General features: G+C 41.4%; 1 protein-coding gene across 1 annotated transcript in view; it reads left to right on the top strand.

The window, feature by feature from the left end:
- arhgap39 (Rho GTPase activating protein 39) overlaps nucleotides 1-15,084 on the top strand; it is a 135,744-nt gene that overhangs the window by 72,597 nt on the left and 48,063 nt on the right. Inside the window, exon 2 of the mRNA XM_088918640.1 lies at nucleotides 1,615-2,052. Coding sequence (XP_088774766.1) covers nucleotides 1,615-2,052 — 438 coding nt within the window. The remainder of the gene's footprint in view (nucleotides 1-1,614; nucleotides 2,053-15,084) is intronic.

Below are 15,084 nucleotides of genomic sequence, written 5' to 3'. Positions count from 1 at the left end.
ACTCAATATAAATATATATGGGGTGCTTCATGCCGAGAAATATTACAGTGTAGTGGACACTCTATCTCATCATTGCATTTATGGATCTCATTGCATTGTATACTGTCATCTGCTCGGATATTCTTATTTCTGTTACGTGTCTTAGTTTTTCATTAGAATGAAAACACTGAAAATTCAGCCTCTTTAAGATGATTTTCAAGTTTCGGCAGTCCATTGAAACTGCCATTGAAACACTTGAAAATGATTGTCTGCTAAAGGGAGCAGTTGTGTAGTGATTCTAGGTTGGTGCCTGACGCACAGGGCTGGGTGGTGTTTGTGTCTTCTTCGATCTGTGAGCACTGTTGCATCAGATACTGTACAGGTACATGTCATTAGCCCTGCATCAGTCTTGCTAGTTTTACTGTGTAATGGCTCTGTACTTATTCTGTGGAAGAACAACATAAAGTCCAATAGCAAAAGCAGAAACAGTACCCTAACAGTGAAGAAAAAACAAAGGCAGCCCTGTTTCTGCCAAGCTGTTCAGCAGGGTCTGGAGCAATGTGCCACCTCTCGTGTGGACAGACTGTTCGCACACAGACACTCAGAGCCAGGCACTCACACTCTGACACTCTCTCAGCAGGCTACGTGATGTGCTTGTGAAATAGAACTGAGAATGGAAAAATCCCCTCTTATACACACAAACTAATAATTGTGCTAAGTGTCCTCCCAATCAGTGCAATGCCTGCTAAATTATTGCCTTTTCTTCCTGCACAGCAGGGATTAGAGTTGAACAGATAAGAACACATGGCCGTGTTTGCACATCCAAGGAAGCAGGAGAGAGGATTGCAGACTTGAGCTGTGAAGGTGAAAGTGGTTCTGTGTCCATTCTTGGCTGCAAGCACTCTCTAAGGCATACTATGAAGTAGTCTTTTAGCATGGCCAATCCTTGTATAATGTACAGTGTACATACTGTTTATATGTTAATGTGTAAAATGTGTTTTCTCTGTTGCGTTAAAGTATTTCCATTTTTCAAACTGAATATTCTATGTCACAAGGCACTCTATAGATAAATCATCTCCTTCTCAGCAACACTGACTTCTTCCCCAAGAAAGCTGTTTTGACTTTTTCACCCAATACTGTCACCCAACCCATCAATTTCTACAGCTGCCTATATTTTCACCTTGACAATCTTAACCTTTATCAGGTTATTATTATTAACCTTAACCTCCGTGTGTGTATACTGTATGTGTGTGTGTCTCAGTACCATCTGAAAGGTGCTGTAAGAAGGGATACCCAGTCTCACTCACCAGCTGCAGTACTTTTTTCATAATTTCCACTGTCGTATTTCTAAATCCCTGCTGTGCTGGGAGAAACATCAACATATCTGACTTTCATAGGAAATCAGAAAATGAACGGGATATCAGCTCAGATGTTATGAGTTCAGACATACCATATTCTTACTCACTCAATCCTCTTTTCACCTGATGGAACTCCATCTACCTTACCACATTGTTTTAAGAAAAAGTAAAAATCCTGCTATCTTTACCGACACGGGATAGTGTCCACAGCCCATGGCGTTCCTTTCTTGGAAGAGCTGAAAACACAGGTGGGAATTGCCTCTTCTCTCTCCCCCAGGCTGGAATGGGTGGAAATCATCGAGCCGCGCACCCGAGAGCGGATGTACGCCAACCTGTTGACAGGGGAATGCGTCTGGGACCCCCCCCAGGGTGTGCGCATCAAACGCACCAGCGACAACCAGTGGTGGGAGCTCTTCGACCCCAACACCTCCCGCTTCTACTACTACAACGCCTCCTCGCAGCGCACCGTCTGGCACCGGCCCCAGAACTGCGACATCATCCCCCTGGCCAAGCTGCAGACTCTGAAGCAGAACACCGACTCGCCCCGCGCCTCAGCCGAGAACAGCCCCGGGAGGAACAGCGCCGTCAGCCGGGAGGGCAGCACTTCCTCCTCGCTGGAGCAAGAGCTGCTGGAGACGGGGGGAGGAGGAGGAGGGGGCGGCAGCGGAGGAAAGCAGGGCCTGACCAACACGCTGGGCAGAGAGGAGGCCGAGAGGTGAGCGAATGGGACTCAAGGTGTGGGAGAGACTGAGGTGTGGGAGGGGAGGGCCAGAGAAAAGCGGGAGGGCAGAGGGAAGAGAGCAGGAGGAAACAGAAGGCAGAGGAAAGAGAGAAGGAGAAGGAAGTGTAAGACCTGAGAGAAGGAGAGCAACAGGGACAGGGACTGTGAAGACAAGAAGGAGATATTTTTTGGTGCCCAATAGCTGTGCAGCTGGGAGGCATTGGGGAGCAGTGGTTAGCATTGCTGCCTCACAGGGCTGGGGCCCTGGGTTCAAACATGGAGTATTTGTGTGTTCTCTCTGGTTCGCGTGGGTTTCCTCTGGGTGTCATCGTGTGTGGGGCTGCTTTGAGCGCACCCCCCTCTTTCTTCTCCTCTAACCACACTCTGTGCTTCAGGAATAGGCACCCTGACAGGCTATCTGCACGGATCCCCTGCTCAACCTCTGGCAGTTTTGTAATCCTCTGGTATTCTGTGTTGATCACAGCTTGCAGGCTGTGGCCTTGCGGTTCTGAAACAGGAATGCTTCCCCTCTTCCACAGTACAGTGATTGGTCTGTTCTTATACAATCTTTGCAGTTAAAGATTTCTGTGTTTTAAAAAATAAAATCTTTTAACTTTCAGAGCAGGGATTTGCAGTCTTCCTGACAACATAAAGAACCTCTAAAATGATATAATAATCAGAAAACAAAACTTTGCAATACAGTGCTGAATATAAACAATCACATACATCTAATCCTGTTAATACCTGTAGAGAAAAAACCAGGAAGGAAAGGTCTGTAAGTGTAAACAAGAACGGAATCTTTTTATCTTTTTAGCTAGGAACAACAAGGGGTTTGGTCATGCTATTCACAAAATTATCCAAAAAATATAGGCAACAAATATGTTCAATATAGGCAACCCAGTTCACTGCTCAGAGTGGCACCACAGAAAATACAAAAGAGAGATCTAGAACTGAGAATAAGACGCACTTCTTTTCACAAAGAACCTCTAGTTGCTTGTGCCGAGCTACAAAGCTGTGGTGTGAAAGGCAGTGTCCTGGGATACGTCACTGGGTCAAAGTTACACAGAGGAATTAATGCACAGTTACTGTACACATTTAGCAGTACAGGAGTGTTGGAGAGAATGTGAAGACTGGTTGTGTGGAATTTTGTGTATTTACTGGCACAATTTATTAACTGTAACAGTAAATTACATGAGCTCTTTCTCGGCTATGAGTCTGCACGGATTCAAAATACACACAATATGTTTATTAATGCACACAATATCTACAAAAAACATTGAAGTAAAAACAAAATGCCTAGATACAATTACAGATTTTTTACTTGAGGGTTACTAAGATATACTGTAAAGTAAATACTGTTACTTAGATTAATTACATTTATTTAAAAAATGTTTTAGGTTAGCAATTGGATTCTGGAGCTGGATAATGCTGAATATTGAATTATACTCATCCAGAACCGTGGGTTTGTAACTCCCATGCAGTCGGATGAGGAAACAGGTGATGGGGCTTATGTAAGTGATGGCCGATCTGTGCTCTGCCGGCCTGATGTCAGCCAGTCCTGGTGCGGCGCTGGAATGCTGGGGGAGGAGAGAGAGAAAGTCCTGTGGCAGCCTCCTGCTGTCTCTCAGTTCTCAATTCTCAATTCACAAGGGTGACTGTTTGGTCAGGGCAAGTTACTAATAGGTGGAGAAACTTGGGAGTGGCTACTTCTGAATATTGAAATATTCAAGCATGCCAATGAAAAATATGGTTAGTGATTGGTTAAGAAGTCACCAGGTGGTGTCAGTGTCCAAACCCTGCTGGTCCATGATTGGTCGGTCATCTTTCATAATTGATCACAACCTGTAACTTTAAGACCATCATCCAGATTGTCTTACACCTGAGAAAGTGACATTCTGAGCCATTGACTTGACAACTCCCTAGAGGTATTCACATGTCCTGTAACTATTGGATATCCTTCAGATAGAACTTTTTGTCTGTTACTTCCTGCCCCAGCAATGACTAGAGGTCAGATCGGTGTTGTCTGAGACAAATCTGTCTGAACTCCACCCTGTGCTCCTACATAGGTAATGGGGCCAATCATCAGATTGACATGGATGACAACTTTTCCGTTACTGTGGCTCTCGGCTCGCTTAGCTCAGCTTGTGGGGTTTGGCAAAGCCACATTCGTCCCTACACTGCTGGTGACAGGGATGGCTCTCTCGCCCAGCCCCGGATCCTCCCCACGAGCCCCTCAAACTGACCTCCCAGCTCTCTGCTTCCTCAGCACAATTTGTCTGGAGAACTGAAATGTCAGCGAGATATGGAGAGAATAAGATATTCTGTTTTAAAAGTTTAGACAATACAAACAGATATACAGTATATATACAGTATAGATGAAGTGGGACAAATATATCAATATATATTCAAGGGTATAGTGTTAGCATTTAATCATGCTGTGGAATAGTTGCTGGAATATGTTAACTTAGCTATGCTACTTTGTGTCACTCACCAAACTGCCTCAAGGTCTCTTAAAGTACAAGAAGAAATGACATTGTAAAATCAACAGTAATTGATTTGCTCCTAATGAGTTTAACATACAGTAGAATACTGGGGTGTGTGCAACAAGATAATTTTTCCTTTACTATTTTGTTGGGGTTTTTTTTCCTTGAGGATCTGCCACTGTGCTTGGCCATCAATATCCTGATCGATGTGTAATAAAGAAAGCAAAGGAGGATATTCCTGTAACATATACCTGCCTGGTGTGATCTTACTGATGTGGTGTGTGCTCTGCTGGTCTGCATGAGCTCCTTTGAAAACACTGGGAGGCTGTAGAAACACTGCCCTGTTGCCCCCCAGTTAAACTGTAGCATGTGCAGTAGCTGTGCAGGGCCAATGATGGTTAAGCACAGCATCAGCTGTAGGCCAACCACCTGGGGGTGTCTGTCAGTATAATGAAAGCACACGGGGTATGAACCGGAATTTTCCATGCCAACAGTGCCAGAAGCTCAAAAAGAGAGCACCACTCTGGTGTTCAAGTGTCACAGTTCAGCAACTTTTCGAGACTTCTTTTTAAATACACATTGGTTTCATAGCTGGTAAAAGGATGAAAATAGTTCAAATGAGAAAATAATCACTTCTGTTAAACAAGTACAGTGGTGTGAAAAAGTGTTTGCCCCCTTCCTGATTTCTTATTTTTTTGCATGTTTGTCACACTGAAATGTTTCAGATCATCAAGCAAATTGAAATATTAGACAAAGATAACACAAGTAAACACAAAATGCAGTTTTTAAATGAAGGTTTTTATTATTAAGGGAAAAAAAAATCCTAACCTACATGGCCCTATGTGAAAAAGTGATTGCCCCCTAAACCTAATAACTGGTTGGGCCACCCTTAGCAGCAACAACTGCAATCAAGTGTTTGCGATAACTGGCAATGAGTCTTTTACAGCGCTGTGGAGGAATTTTGGCCCACTCATCTTTGCAGAATTGTTGTAATTCAGCCACATTGGAGGGTTTTCGAGCCTTAACTGCTTTTTAAGGTCATGCCACAACATCTCAATCGGATTCAGGTCAGGACTTTGACTAGGCCACTCCAAAGTCTTCATTTTGTTTTTCTTAAGCCATTCAGAGGTGGACTTGCTGGTGTGTTTTGGATCATTGTCCTGCTGCAGAACCCAAGTGCGTTTCAGCTTGAGGTCACGAACAGATAGCTGGACATTCTCCTTCAGGATTTTTTGGTAGACAGCAGAATTCATGGTTCCATTTACCACAGCAAGTCTTCCAGGTCCTGAAGCAGCAAAACAGCCCCAGACCATCACACTATCACCACCACATTTTACTGTTGGTATGATGTTCCTTTTCTGAAATGCTGTGTTACTTTTACGCTAGATGTAATGGGACACACACCTTCCAAAAAGTTCAACTTTTGTCTCATCAGTCCACAGAGTATTTTCCCAAAAGTCTTGGGGATCATCAAGATGTTTTCTGGCAAAACTGAGACGAGCCTTTATGTTCTTTTTGCTCAGCAGTGGTTTTTGTTTTGGAACTCTGCCATGCAGGCCATTTTTGCCCAGTCTCTTTCTTATGGTGGAGTCATGAACACTGACCTTAACTGAGGCAAGTGAAGCCTGCAGTTCTTTGGATGTTGTTGTGGGGTTTTTTCTGACCTCTTGGATGAGTCGTCGCTGCGCTCTTGGGGTAATTTTGGTCGGCCGGCCACTCCTGGGAAGGTTCACCACTGTTCCATGTTTTCGCCATTTGTGGATAATGGCTCTCACTGTGGTTCGCTGGAGTCCCAAAGCTTTAGAAATGGCTTTATAACCTTTTCCAGACTGATAAATCTCAATTACTCTGTTTCTCATTTGTTCCTGAATTTGTTTGGATCGCAGCATGATGTCTAGCTTTTGAGGATCTTTTGGTCTACTTCACTTTGTCAGGCAGGTCCTATTTAAGTGATTCTTGATTGAGAACAGGTGTGGCAGTAATCAGGCCTGGGTGTGGCTAGAGAAATTGAACTCAGCTTTCCAAAGATGTGATAAACCACAGTTGATTTATGTTTTAACAGGGGGGGCAATCACTTTTTCACACAGGGCCATGTAGGATTTTTTTTCCCTTAATAATAAAACATCTTCATTAAAAACTGCATTGTGTGTTTACTTGTGTTATCTTTGTCTAATATTTCAATTTGTTTGATGATCTGAAACATTTCAGTGTGACAAACATGCAAAAAAATAAGAAATCAGGAAGGGGGCAAACACTTTTTCACACCACTGTATAAGCTGAGGTAGAAGGTAGAAAACTAAAAGACCCACAGCGCTCCAAGACTGGAGCTTTACACCCCTGCCAAGGTGTATAATTATGGTGATTCTCAGTGATGAACTTTATATATAAATGTGAAGGAACTGTAAAGGCTGATAATTTTAGGCAGGAAGGCTGGTAGTATTTAAACATTTCAGCAGCTATAGAGAAAGAAGCCAGTTAAGAGGGGAACTTAACACTATTTTTTATTTTGGGGTTAGAAAGAATCGGCATGAATGAGTGCATTAATAAAAAATGAAAGCAAAATGTACATAGTAATGTGTAAAACCTTTGATTTACATCACAAAATAAGCTAAATTTCCAAGTATGCGCAGCACCATACTCTGCACTTCAGAACGAGGCAACAAAACTTGACGTGACGTGAAGCTTGTGAATACATCTCTTAATAGATATTGACGACAAATAGTACTTGCTTGTTAATACTGCATGCAGATCGTGTTGGAACATTTCTGCTGTGAAATGTGTGCTACACAACCTGTTGTTATTCGCTAATGGATAGCGTTACATTAGTTATTACAGTGATTAGTGACCAGGAAGGGCTGCTTCACTTCGCAATTTGCGCCCATGGCGAGACCAGTGGTTTGTGACAAAATGAATATCATACAGTATTTTCATAAATTTTAAGATTTTGTGCCGAATTCGGAATTTGTAAAGTTTTGCGGTACCATTAATTTATTTTGATACCGAGAATTAATAACCGTTCTGAGAAACTAAAAGTGTATAATTTAATTCAAGCAATATTCAAGTGATATAAAGTTAAATTTGCACATTACAGTATTAATTACATTTTTCACTGAAGAACAAGTTACACAGCTATGTTGTTGAATACCTTGGCTTATTTGAAGAACCAGCTGGATGAGATCTTTCCATCAATTAACTATGAACTGCGAAGCAGGGCTAGATGGTCTCCTCTGGTTTGTAACCTTTCTTAAGTATTGCAAAGCTCTTTTTATGTCTATAGGTGTAGAAGCTGGAAATCTCCAGAATGAAGTCCGTCTGAACACGTGCCACTCCGTTGTGTTTGTACCTGGTGCACAGTGGAGCAGTCACAGATGAACAGGAATAACTGGCAGAATGAGCTCTTGAAGGATACAGGGCGTTTGGCCTGAAAAGTCTTTCTGTCTCATGAGAAAGTAAATGTCATTTTTAAAAAATTGCCTCACGCTGTGGCTTCTGCCTGAAGCCCTGGTTCTGACAGAATCCCACTGACAGGTGGTGTGGTGGCTCTGTGGCTAAGGATCTGTGCCAGTGGCTGGAAGCTACTTTGTTGGGCCCCTGGGCAAGGCCCTTAACCCCAACTGCTTGAAGGGAGCCGTATAAATGGCTGACCCTGTGCTCTGACCCCAAGCTTCTCTCTCTGTCTGTGTGTCTGTGAGTCTCATTGAGAGCAAGTTGGGGTATGCGAAAAGACAAAATCCTAATGCAAGAAATTGTATATGGCCAATAAAGTGATCCTAAAAAAAGTCCTCGGTCTGTATGTGGTTAAAGGCAGAATGATCACACTAGAATTGTCCGGTCCCAATGGCTAATGTGGTAAAATAGTCAAAGCTTTGTTAGGTAAGCAACACACCAGTATGTGTTTTCAGCTGCCAGGAAGTTCATTTCTTTACACAAACTAATTCACTTAAGTGAAGGTGCATAACAGTAATTTAACACAATACTAATGCTTAACACTAATTCTGAGCTCCACCTAACACTACTGTCTGGGCAGCTTCTTTTATCCCTTCATCAGTGGATAAAAACAGTTACATGGTCATTATGTACAATGGATATAAAAAGTCTACACACCCTTATTTAAATTGCAGGTTTTTGTGATGTAAACCCAGAAATCAAGATAAATCATGTCAGACATTTTTCCATCTTTAATGTGACCTTGCAACCAACATAATTCAAGAGAAAAACAGATAATTATTGGGAATAATAATTGAAATGAAACAACCTACACACCCTGGTTGCATAAGTGTGCACACACCCCCAACTAATACTTTGTGGAAGCACCTTTTGCATTTATTACAGCAGTAAGTCTCCATCAACTTTGCACACCTGGACATTTCAGTTTTATCCTACTCTTCCTTGCAAAAAAGTTCAAGCTCCTTCAAATTGCCAGGGGAGCTCCTGTGCACAGCCCTCTTTAGGTCATAGGTATATGGTTAAAGTGCAGAGTGGAACAAAATCAGTGATCCTTTCTGTTTCAGACACTCACTAAGGATATCTGATAAGAACAAAGAACATAAGAATCATCGCTATGTCCTTAATTGGCTAGATCTCAGTCACTTTTCGAACATCCTGTATGTTTAAACATGAGATCTCAGTTTGCAGGTGACATACTGTATATACACAGGATAAGATGGAAATGAACAGTTAACAAATGCTTTAAGCTGTAGACAGTTGGGCTAGAGTAGACGAGTGTGGATGACGAGTTGAGTACTCGAACCCCTGTCCAGCACTCAAAACGTGCTACCCTCTTTCTACTCAATTCAATTTTTCTGGCTCTCATAAATTAGGAGTGATGTTTGTTTTGTTTCTTATTCAGAACTTCACATATACTTGAAAAAGCTGGCAGCATCAGTGTTGTTTTGTGCTTATTAGCTGTATCCTGCAGTGACTGAGGATGTGACAACAGTAGCATACAATAAGAGAGGAAGCCCGTCACTTTCACACAAACACACTCAGTGATGTATTGATCCTGGAAGCTCAAGCTGTTCCATGAGAGATTCCAGTGAATCGGCCTCCGACAAGCTCCCAGCATTCAAGTTCCCAGGCTCTGTAACACAGGCTCTTCAAAGCCGCATGGAGATGCTGATTAAAGGATTGTTTCATACCATCGATAGTTTATTTTCAGTAAATTTCTTTAGTTATTTCCTGGCTTTTACTGTAGATGCTCTCCATATGATATCATTCTGTTCTTTCAGCTGGGCTGCAGTGCTGTATAATATCATGCTAAAAGAAATTATGATAAAAGAGTACAGGTCATTTTCAAAACTGGCACCAATATTGGTAATTCAATGGTTTTTATCCCCTCTGGGATGCTCATGGAAGCTCCCACATGTTCAGATTGACCACTGCTGTTTATCTAGACAAATGTGTACTGTTTGACGTTATATTTTCATGCTCATTGTGTATTTTTAATTAAATTCATTACTAGACAGATTTGTACTGTTTGACTTTATATTTTCATGCTTATTGTTTTTTTTAATTTAAATTCATTACTAATAAGCAAAGTTTTTAAATAGAATGAAGTTGCCACATTTTACTGTGCTCTAAGAAGAGGACAGGCCATGTGCCGGGGGCAGATTGGCCACATGATCATCTTGTCCACTAGGGACCAAGTGTCATGGGTGAAGGAGCAGGTGATGAAGTACCTGGTCCTCTTCTTCCTGCATGTCTGTTTCTCCCCCTTAGCCCCAGCATCCGTTTCCATTGCTGTGTGCCTCACATGCTTCCCCTCTTCCACCAAACTGGGAGCTACAGCATGGGACTGGGCTGAGGACTGATATCAGGTCCCGTTTTTAAAACACAGACTTGTGGCAGACAGCTAGGGGATGAACTGACAAACTGGCCATGGATCCGACCAAGGACGGAATCATTCTGGAGGTGACATGAGGAAGTGATTGAGCTTCTGAGCCTCCAGATCAGACTCCTCTCATGTTTTTAACCTTACCTGTTTGCAAGAGTGTTTGACGCTGTGGGGAACTCAGGTTCCCATTTCAAGCTTAGGGCTCCACCATTTCCAAGCTCCTGTAATCTGTGCATCATTTCCTTTATAGAACTGCTGTGGGGGCTTTTTATCAGAACAATCTAGAATGTACAGTAGGATGCCATATTCACCTTGTGGGCTTACTCCGCCTCTCTAGACGGAAACACAAACAATAAAAGATCCTTGCCAACCCTTCCCGCCTGCCCAGCCTCTGTTTACTTTGCTTCCCCCCCGTCGGCAGCTCCAGTTTATTAAGACAAGGACCGCTAGGTTCTGAAACAGCACCTACCCGGAGGTGGTGAGATGCATAAACTCTCCACTTTAACTTTGGATATTTTTGCACGGCTCATTGTTACTCCATCAAGCCTTCAGTATTATTTATCTCACTGCTGTTTATTTTTTTAGTGATGTGTGTTTAGGATCGTGCGTGAATGTGTTGAGTGGATGCGTTCTGTTATTGGCTTTATGGTGGATATTTGTGTTGTATGTCTGTAATTGTATGAGCTCAACGAACCAAATTCCATGCAACTACTTGTGATGGCAATAAAGTGAAGGACTGAGCACAACCCAGTGGAACTCTCCAGCTTTATCCTGACTCCAGAGGCCATCCAGACTCTTTAGCATTGATTGAAATAATGGCCATCTGTATCTCTGTTCCTGTTGTTGGTGTTGTGGTACATACTGTACAGTGCCTTGCTTTGAAAGCTTCTTAATCTTCATGGTTAAAATTTTGCTTTAAATTCTTTAGCTGACTAAAGAATAACTAACCTTTGTTCTGAAATCTTGAGAACCACTATTGATAGGATGCCATGTTATTGCACAGAGGCTGCTCAACGAATTGTGTAGCTTGTTAAGGTAATTTAGGTTTACCAAACCAAAGAATTTGAATACTTTACTGTATTACTTTATTAATCATTACATTTACCTTATTCCTTCATATTAATTATCTATTCACTTCTTTATTTTTCTTTCAACGTTTAGAATAGAATGTGTACTGTACTTGTATATAACATATTCATTGCTGCTTCAAAGTGTTATGACTGCAAGCTTTAAAGCAACAAAATGCAAAAACAATGCAAAGGTATGAATACCATCTGTGTGTCAGACCAGCTAAATTCAACATTGAATTGTTATAGTCACTTTTAAAAAAAATCAGAAAACAATGCTGATAATCCATACTTTCGATCTGTCGGTATTTATTTCTTGCATTGAATACCCACACTGACTGCATTCTCAGACAACTTGGCTACAAAGTCTGAGATGTCAGACAGTCTGGATTGTTAATTTCTTCCATGGCCCCCATTTTTTCACTGTGAGACAGTGACTACAGTACTACAGATATACAGTAGTTTATCTGGACGTCTCCTTCAGACCAACAATATTGACACAGTTTGTTTAAGACCATGCACTTCTCTCCTGCAATGAAGCACGACCTACACAGAAACATAGACTCTCCAAAGTAAAGCTTTCAAAAACAATCACAGCTTCATTATGATTCTCTGACTACCAGTAAAATCACTACATCTTTTGCACTTTCTCCTAATAATACACTTTAACTCAAATGTTAACCTATCGTCATCCTCTCTAAGCCTTTCATACGTGATTAGCATTAAAACTCAGAGACGCTGCCTAAAATGTACAAGTACTGGGGAACAAGAGTCAGAAATCCTAATTTTCTGTATTAAATTTATATTGTGACCATTCTATGCCATCCGATCATTTGATGAGTGTTCAAATTGACATAAAACAATAATGTGCTCTTCGTGCTCTTCTCCTCCTCCTCTTTCGTTATGACAGATACCTACAGATACACCTTTTCTAGCTTCAGTCTTTTGCTCCAAAGTTTTACATTTATTTTTTCAGAAAATTTAGCACTAGACCGCATCACTTTTGAAAATCACTCTGGCCACAGGAGTGGCTCTTAAACGTGTGCAGTTCCCAGTCATTGGGTTGTTGCCAGGGGTGATGATGTTTTTGGGGTCACCCGCTCTCCAGCATCTGTTTTTCCCACTGGTCTTCGTGAGACGCCCACGGGACAGAGGCGCCCTTGGAAAGTGGGCCAGTCGATGGGCTTAGGAGGGAGTGCTCACAACAGGGCTTTGTCCCTCTTGGGCGGCTGCTGGATGTGCAAATCAGTGCGTTTCATGTACAGGCGCAGCGTTTGTAGTCCTGTGTTAGAGGCAGACGTCTGTAAAACACTTTTAATTTTCCAATTTCATGTTCTTCCAAACACTCGCTTGCCTTTATATGTTACATACCCAGTGAAAAGGGTATTACTGTCTGGATGTGTGGGCCAGCAGCTGAATCACTGGCTCTCAGAGAACTTGCACATGTGGGCAGAAATGGCATGAATCACATCCCCTTGACGGGGAATCCTGGGTAGTTTTTTTTTCTTGCTGTTTTCTGGTGCTTTATTTGTTCATTTTTTTGTTTCATTTCACCCTCACTCCCTGGCTGTGCTTGCGCAGAGGTAGGAGCTGACAGATCCCGGACTCTGAGTTTTAAGGAATGGGACTGATAATCTCTCTACTGTCTGTGGCTGTGGGCATCATCAGGTAGGATTGTGTGTGCTCATCATCGCACCAAGCTGCATCAGTGGAAATGAAACACTCTATGGTTACAGCATTAGACTTGCATGTGATGATTTAGGCTCTGATTTAGCCTAGCCAAGTGACTCGAATGTGGGCAGGTCTTGATTGTGTGCAGGAGTTGATTTTCTACTGTTTTGTACTAGGAGACATAAGCGGAAGTGCATTTTGAATCGAAAACAAGAGGCTCTTCTTTGCCCAAAGTGTTGTGGAACAAGCTCCCCAGCCATGTTGTTGAAGCTGATACTCTTCTTTCAAGAAATAGCTGGAAGAGATTCTTGGATCCGTTAGCTACTAACAAAGAGGCTAGAAGGGCCACATGGCCTCATATTGTTTATAACCGTTCTGTTTTCTTATATTAATTATAAATATAAATTATTAAAAATAAAATATTAATATCATATTTACTTTCTATGAAAGCATAGTCCCTTTAATTTTATCTGCAGTGAGATTTGTAAAACAGAGGAAAGCAACAGTGAGTGCATGGTAAATTAGCATAAAATGGATTATCTTTTATATTATCCAGGTAAACATCCCCAAGGATTGTGCTTCAGGTCCACTTTGTACTCCTCAGCAACATTTCTTGTTGCTTCACTACTAAATCTGTGTTATGTCTCAGTGTTTTGTGTCAGTGTAGATGAAACAGTTCAGACTCGAAGGGGTTTGGGGAAAAATATGCATGCAATCACTTTCTTGCTTGTGTATTTTATGAGGTTCTGCTTGACGATATATTTCAATTGTTTACAGTGAAATGTGCAAAAAAACATTCTTTCATAGAGTGTTTATGGTTTGAACCTAACACTGTCTGTTGTTCATTGTGGGGAAAAAAACAAACATAAGGAAAGGGTTTGGGGAGTCAATTAAGAAGAAGTCAATTTAAGAAGAAGCTCTCCAGCCATTTTGTTAAAGCCAGTATCCTGGATTCCTTCAAGAAACGTCTGTATATGATGCTCAGTATAATAAGCTACCAGCAACCAATTTTGGGAATATCAAACAAACTTTCCAGCCATGTTGTTAGGGCCAATAACCTGGCTCTTTTTAAGAATCGGCTGGGTAAGACCTTCAGATCAATTAAGTACTCATTTCCAAATGTGCTAAATGGTCCGAATTGCTTCTTGTTGTTTTTTTACCTTTTATGTTTTGTTGCAGCTCTCTGTTAAACCAATTTTAACATTTCATAAAAATTACTATACTTAAATTCCCAATTACTTTTTTTTACTATATTGCTTTTCTAGTCCCACCTTAATGCATTGTTGTTAGCTGACATGATGAAGTTATCATAATAAACAGGTGCTTTAAACGAAGACAAGCACTTAACTGTGATCTTGTGTGTGAGCTAAACTGTGTGATCGGTTTTCTACTCAATTGCTATTCACTATAAGTAATTTAACTGTATTTCATCTCTGCTTTCCTTAAGAAGAGATGCTGCTATAAATACGTTGTCATATAGCATAACGTTATGATGAAAATATGAAAGTTTAAAAGTATTGTTATCTAATGGGTTTTCTCAAGGAGGAATCTTGAACACAGTTCTAATTAATTCTTGTTTATGTTCTTGTCAGCTGAATGTTGCCTTTCTATGGGCAATTAGGAATAAAAATAAAGCTCTATTTTAATTTACAGTATATCACTGCTATTTTATTTTAGCAAACTTGTGTCTCATGGGCACTCTCAACATTAGTAACTGAGGTAAAAGGTTCTTAAGGTTTTAAATTTACAAATTTCAAAAGGCTTTCACTTCATCATTCCACAGCATTGGCAAGTCCACTGACTCAATAGGCAGCAGAAGACCCGGTTTTTCACCAACCCTAATTCCTGTACACTGCACACTGTATACTGCACTGAACACATCCCATCTGTACACCAGTCCTACAACCTGCACACTGTACACTGCACTGAACACACCCCATCGGTACACCAGTCCTACAACCTGCACACAGTA

Source organism: Atractosteus spatula, chromosome 6, assembly GCF_055471065.1.
Source record: "Atractosteus spatula isolate fAtrSpa1 chromosome 6, fAtrSpa1.hap1, whole genome shotgun sequence".
Classification (NCBI taxonomy): domain Eukaryota; kingdom Metazoa; phylum Chordata; class Actinopteri; order Semionotiformes; family Lepisosteidae; genus Atractosteus; species Atractosteus spatula.
Note: the sequence above shows the minus strand (reverse complement) of the source record. Positions and strands in the feature narration are given on the sequence as shown.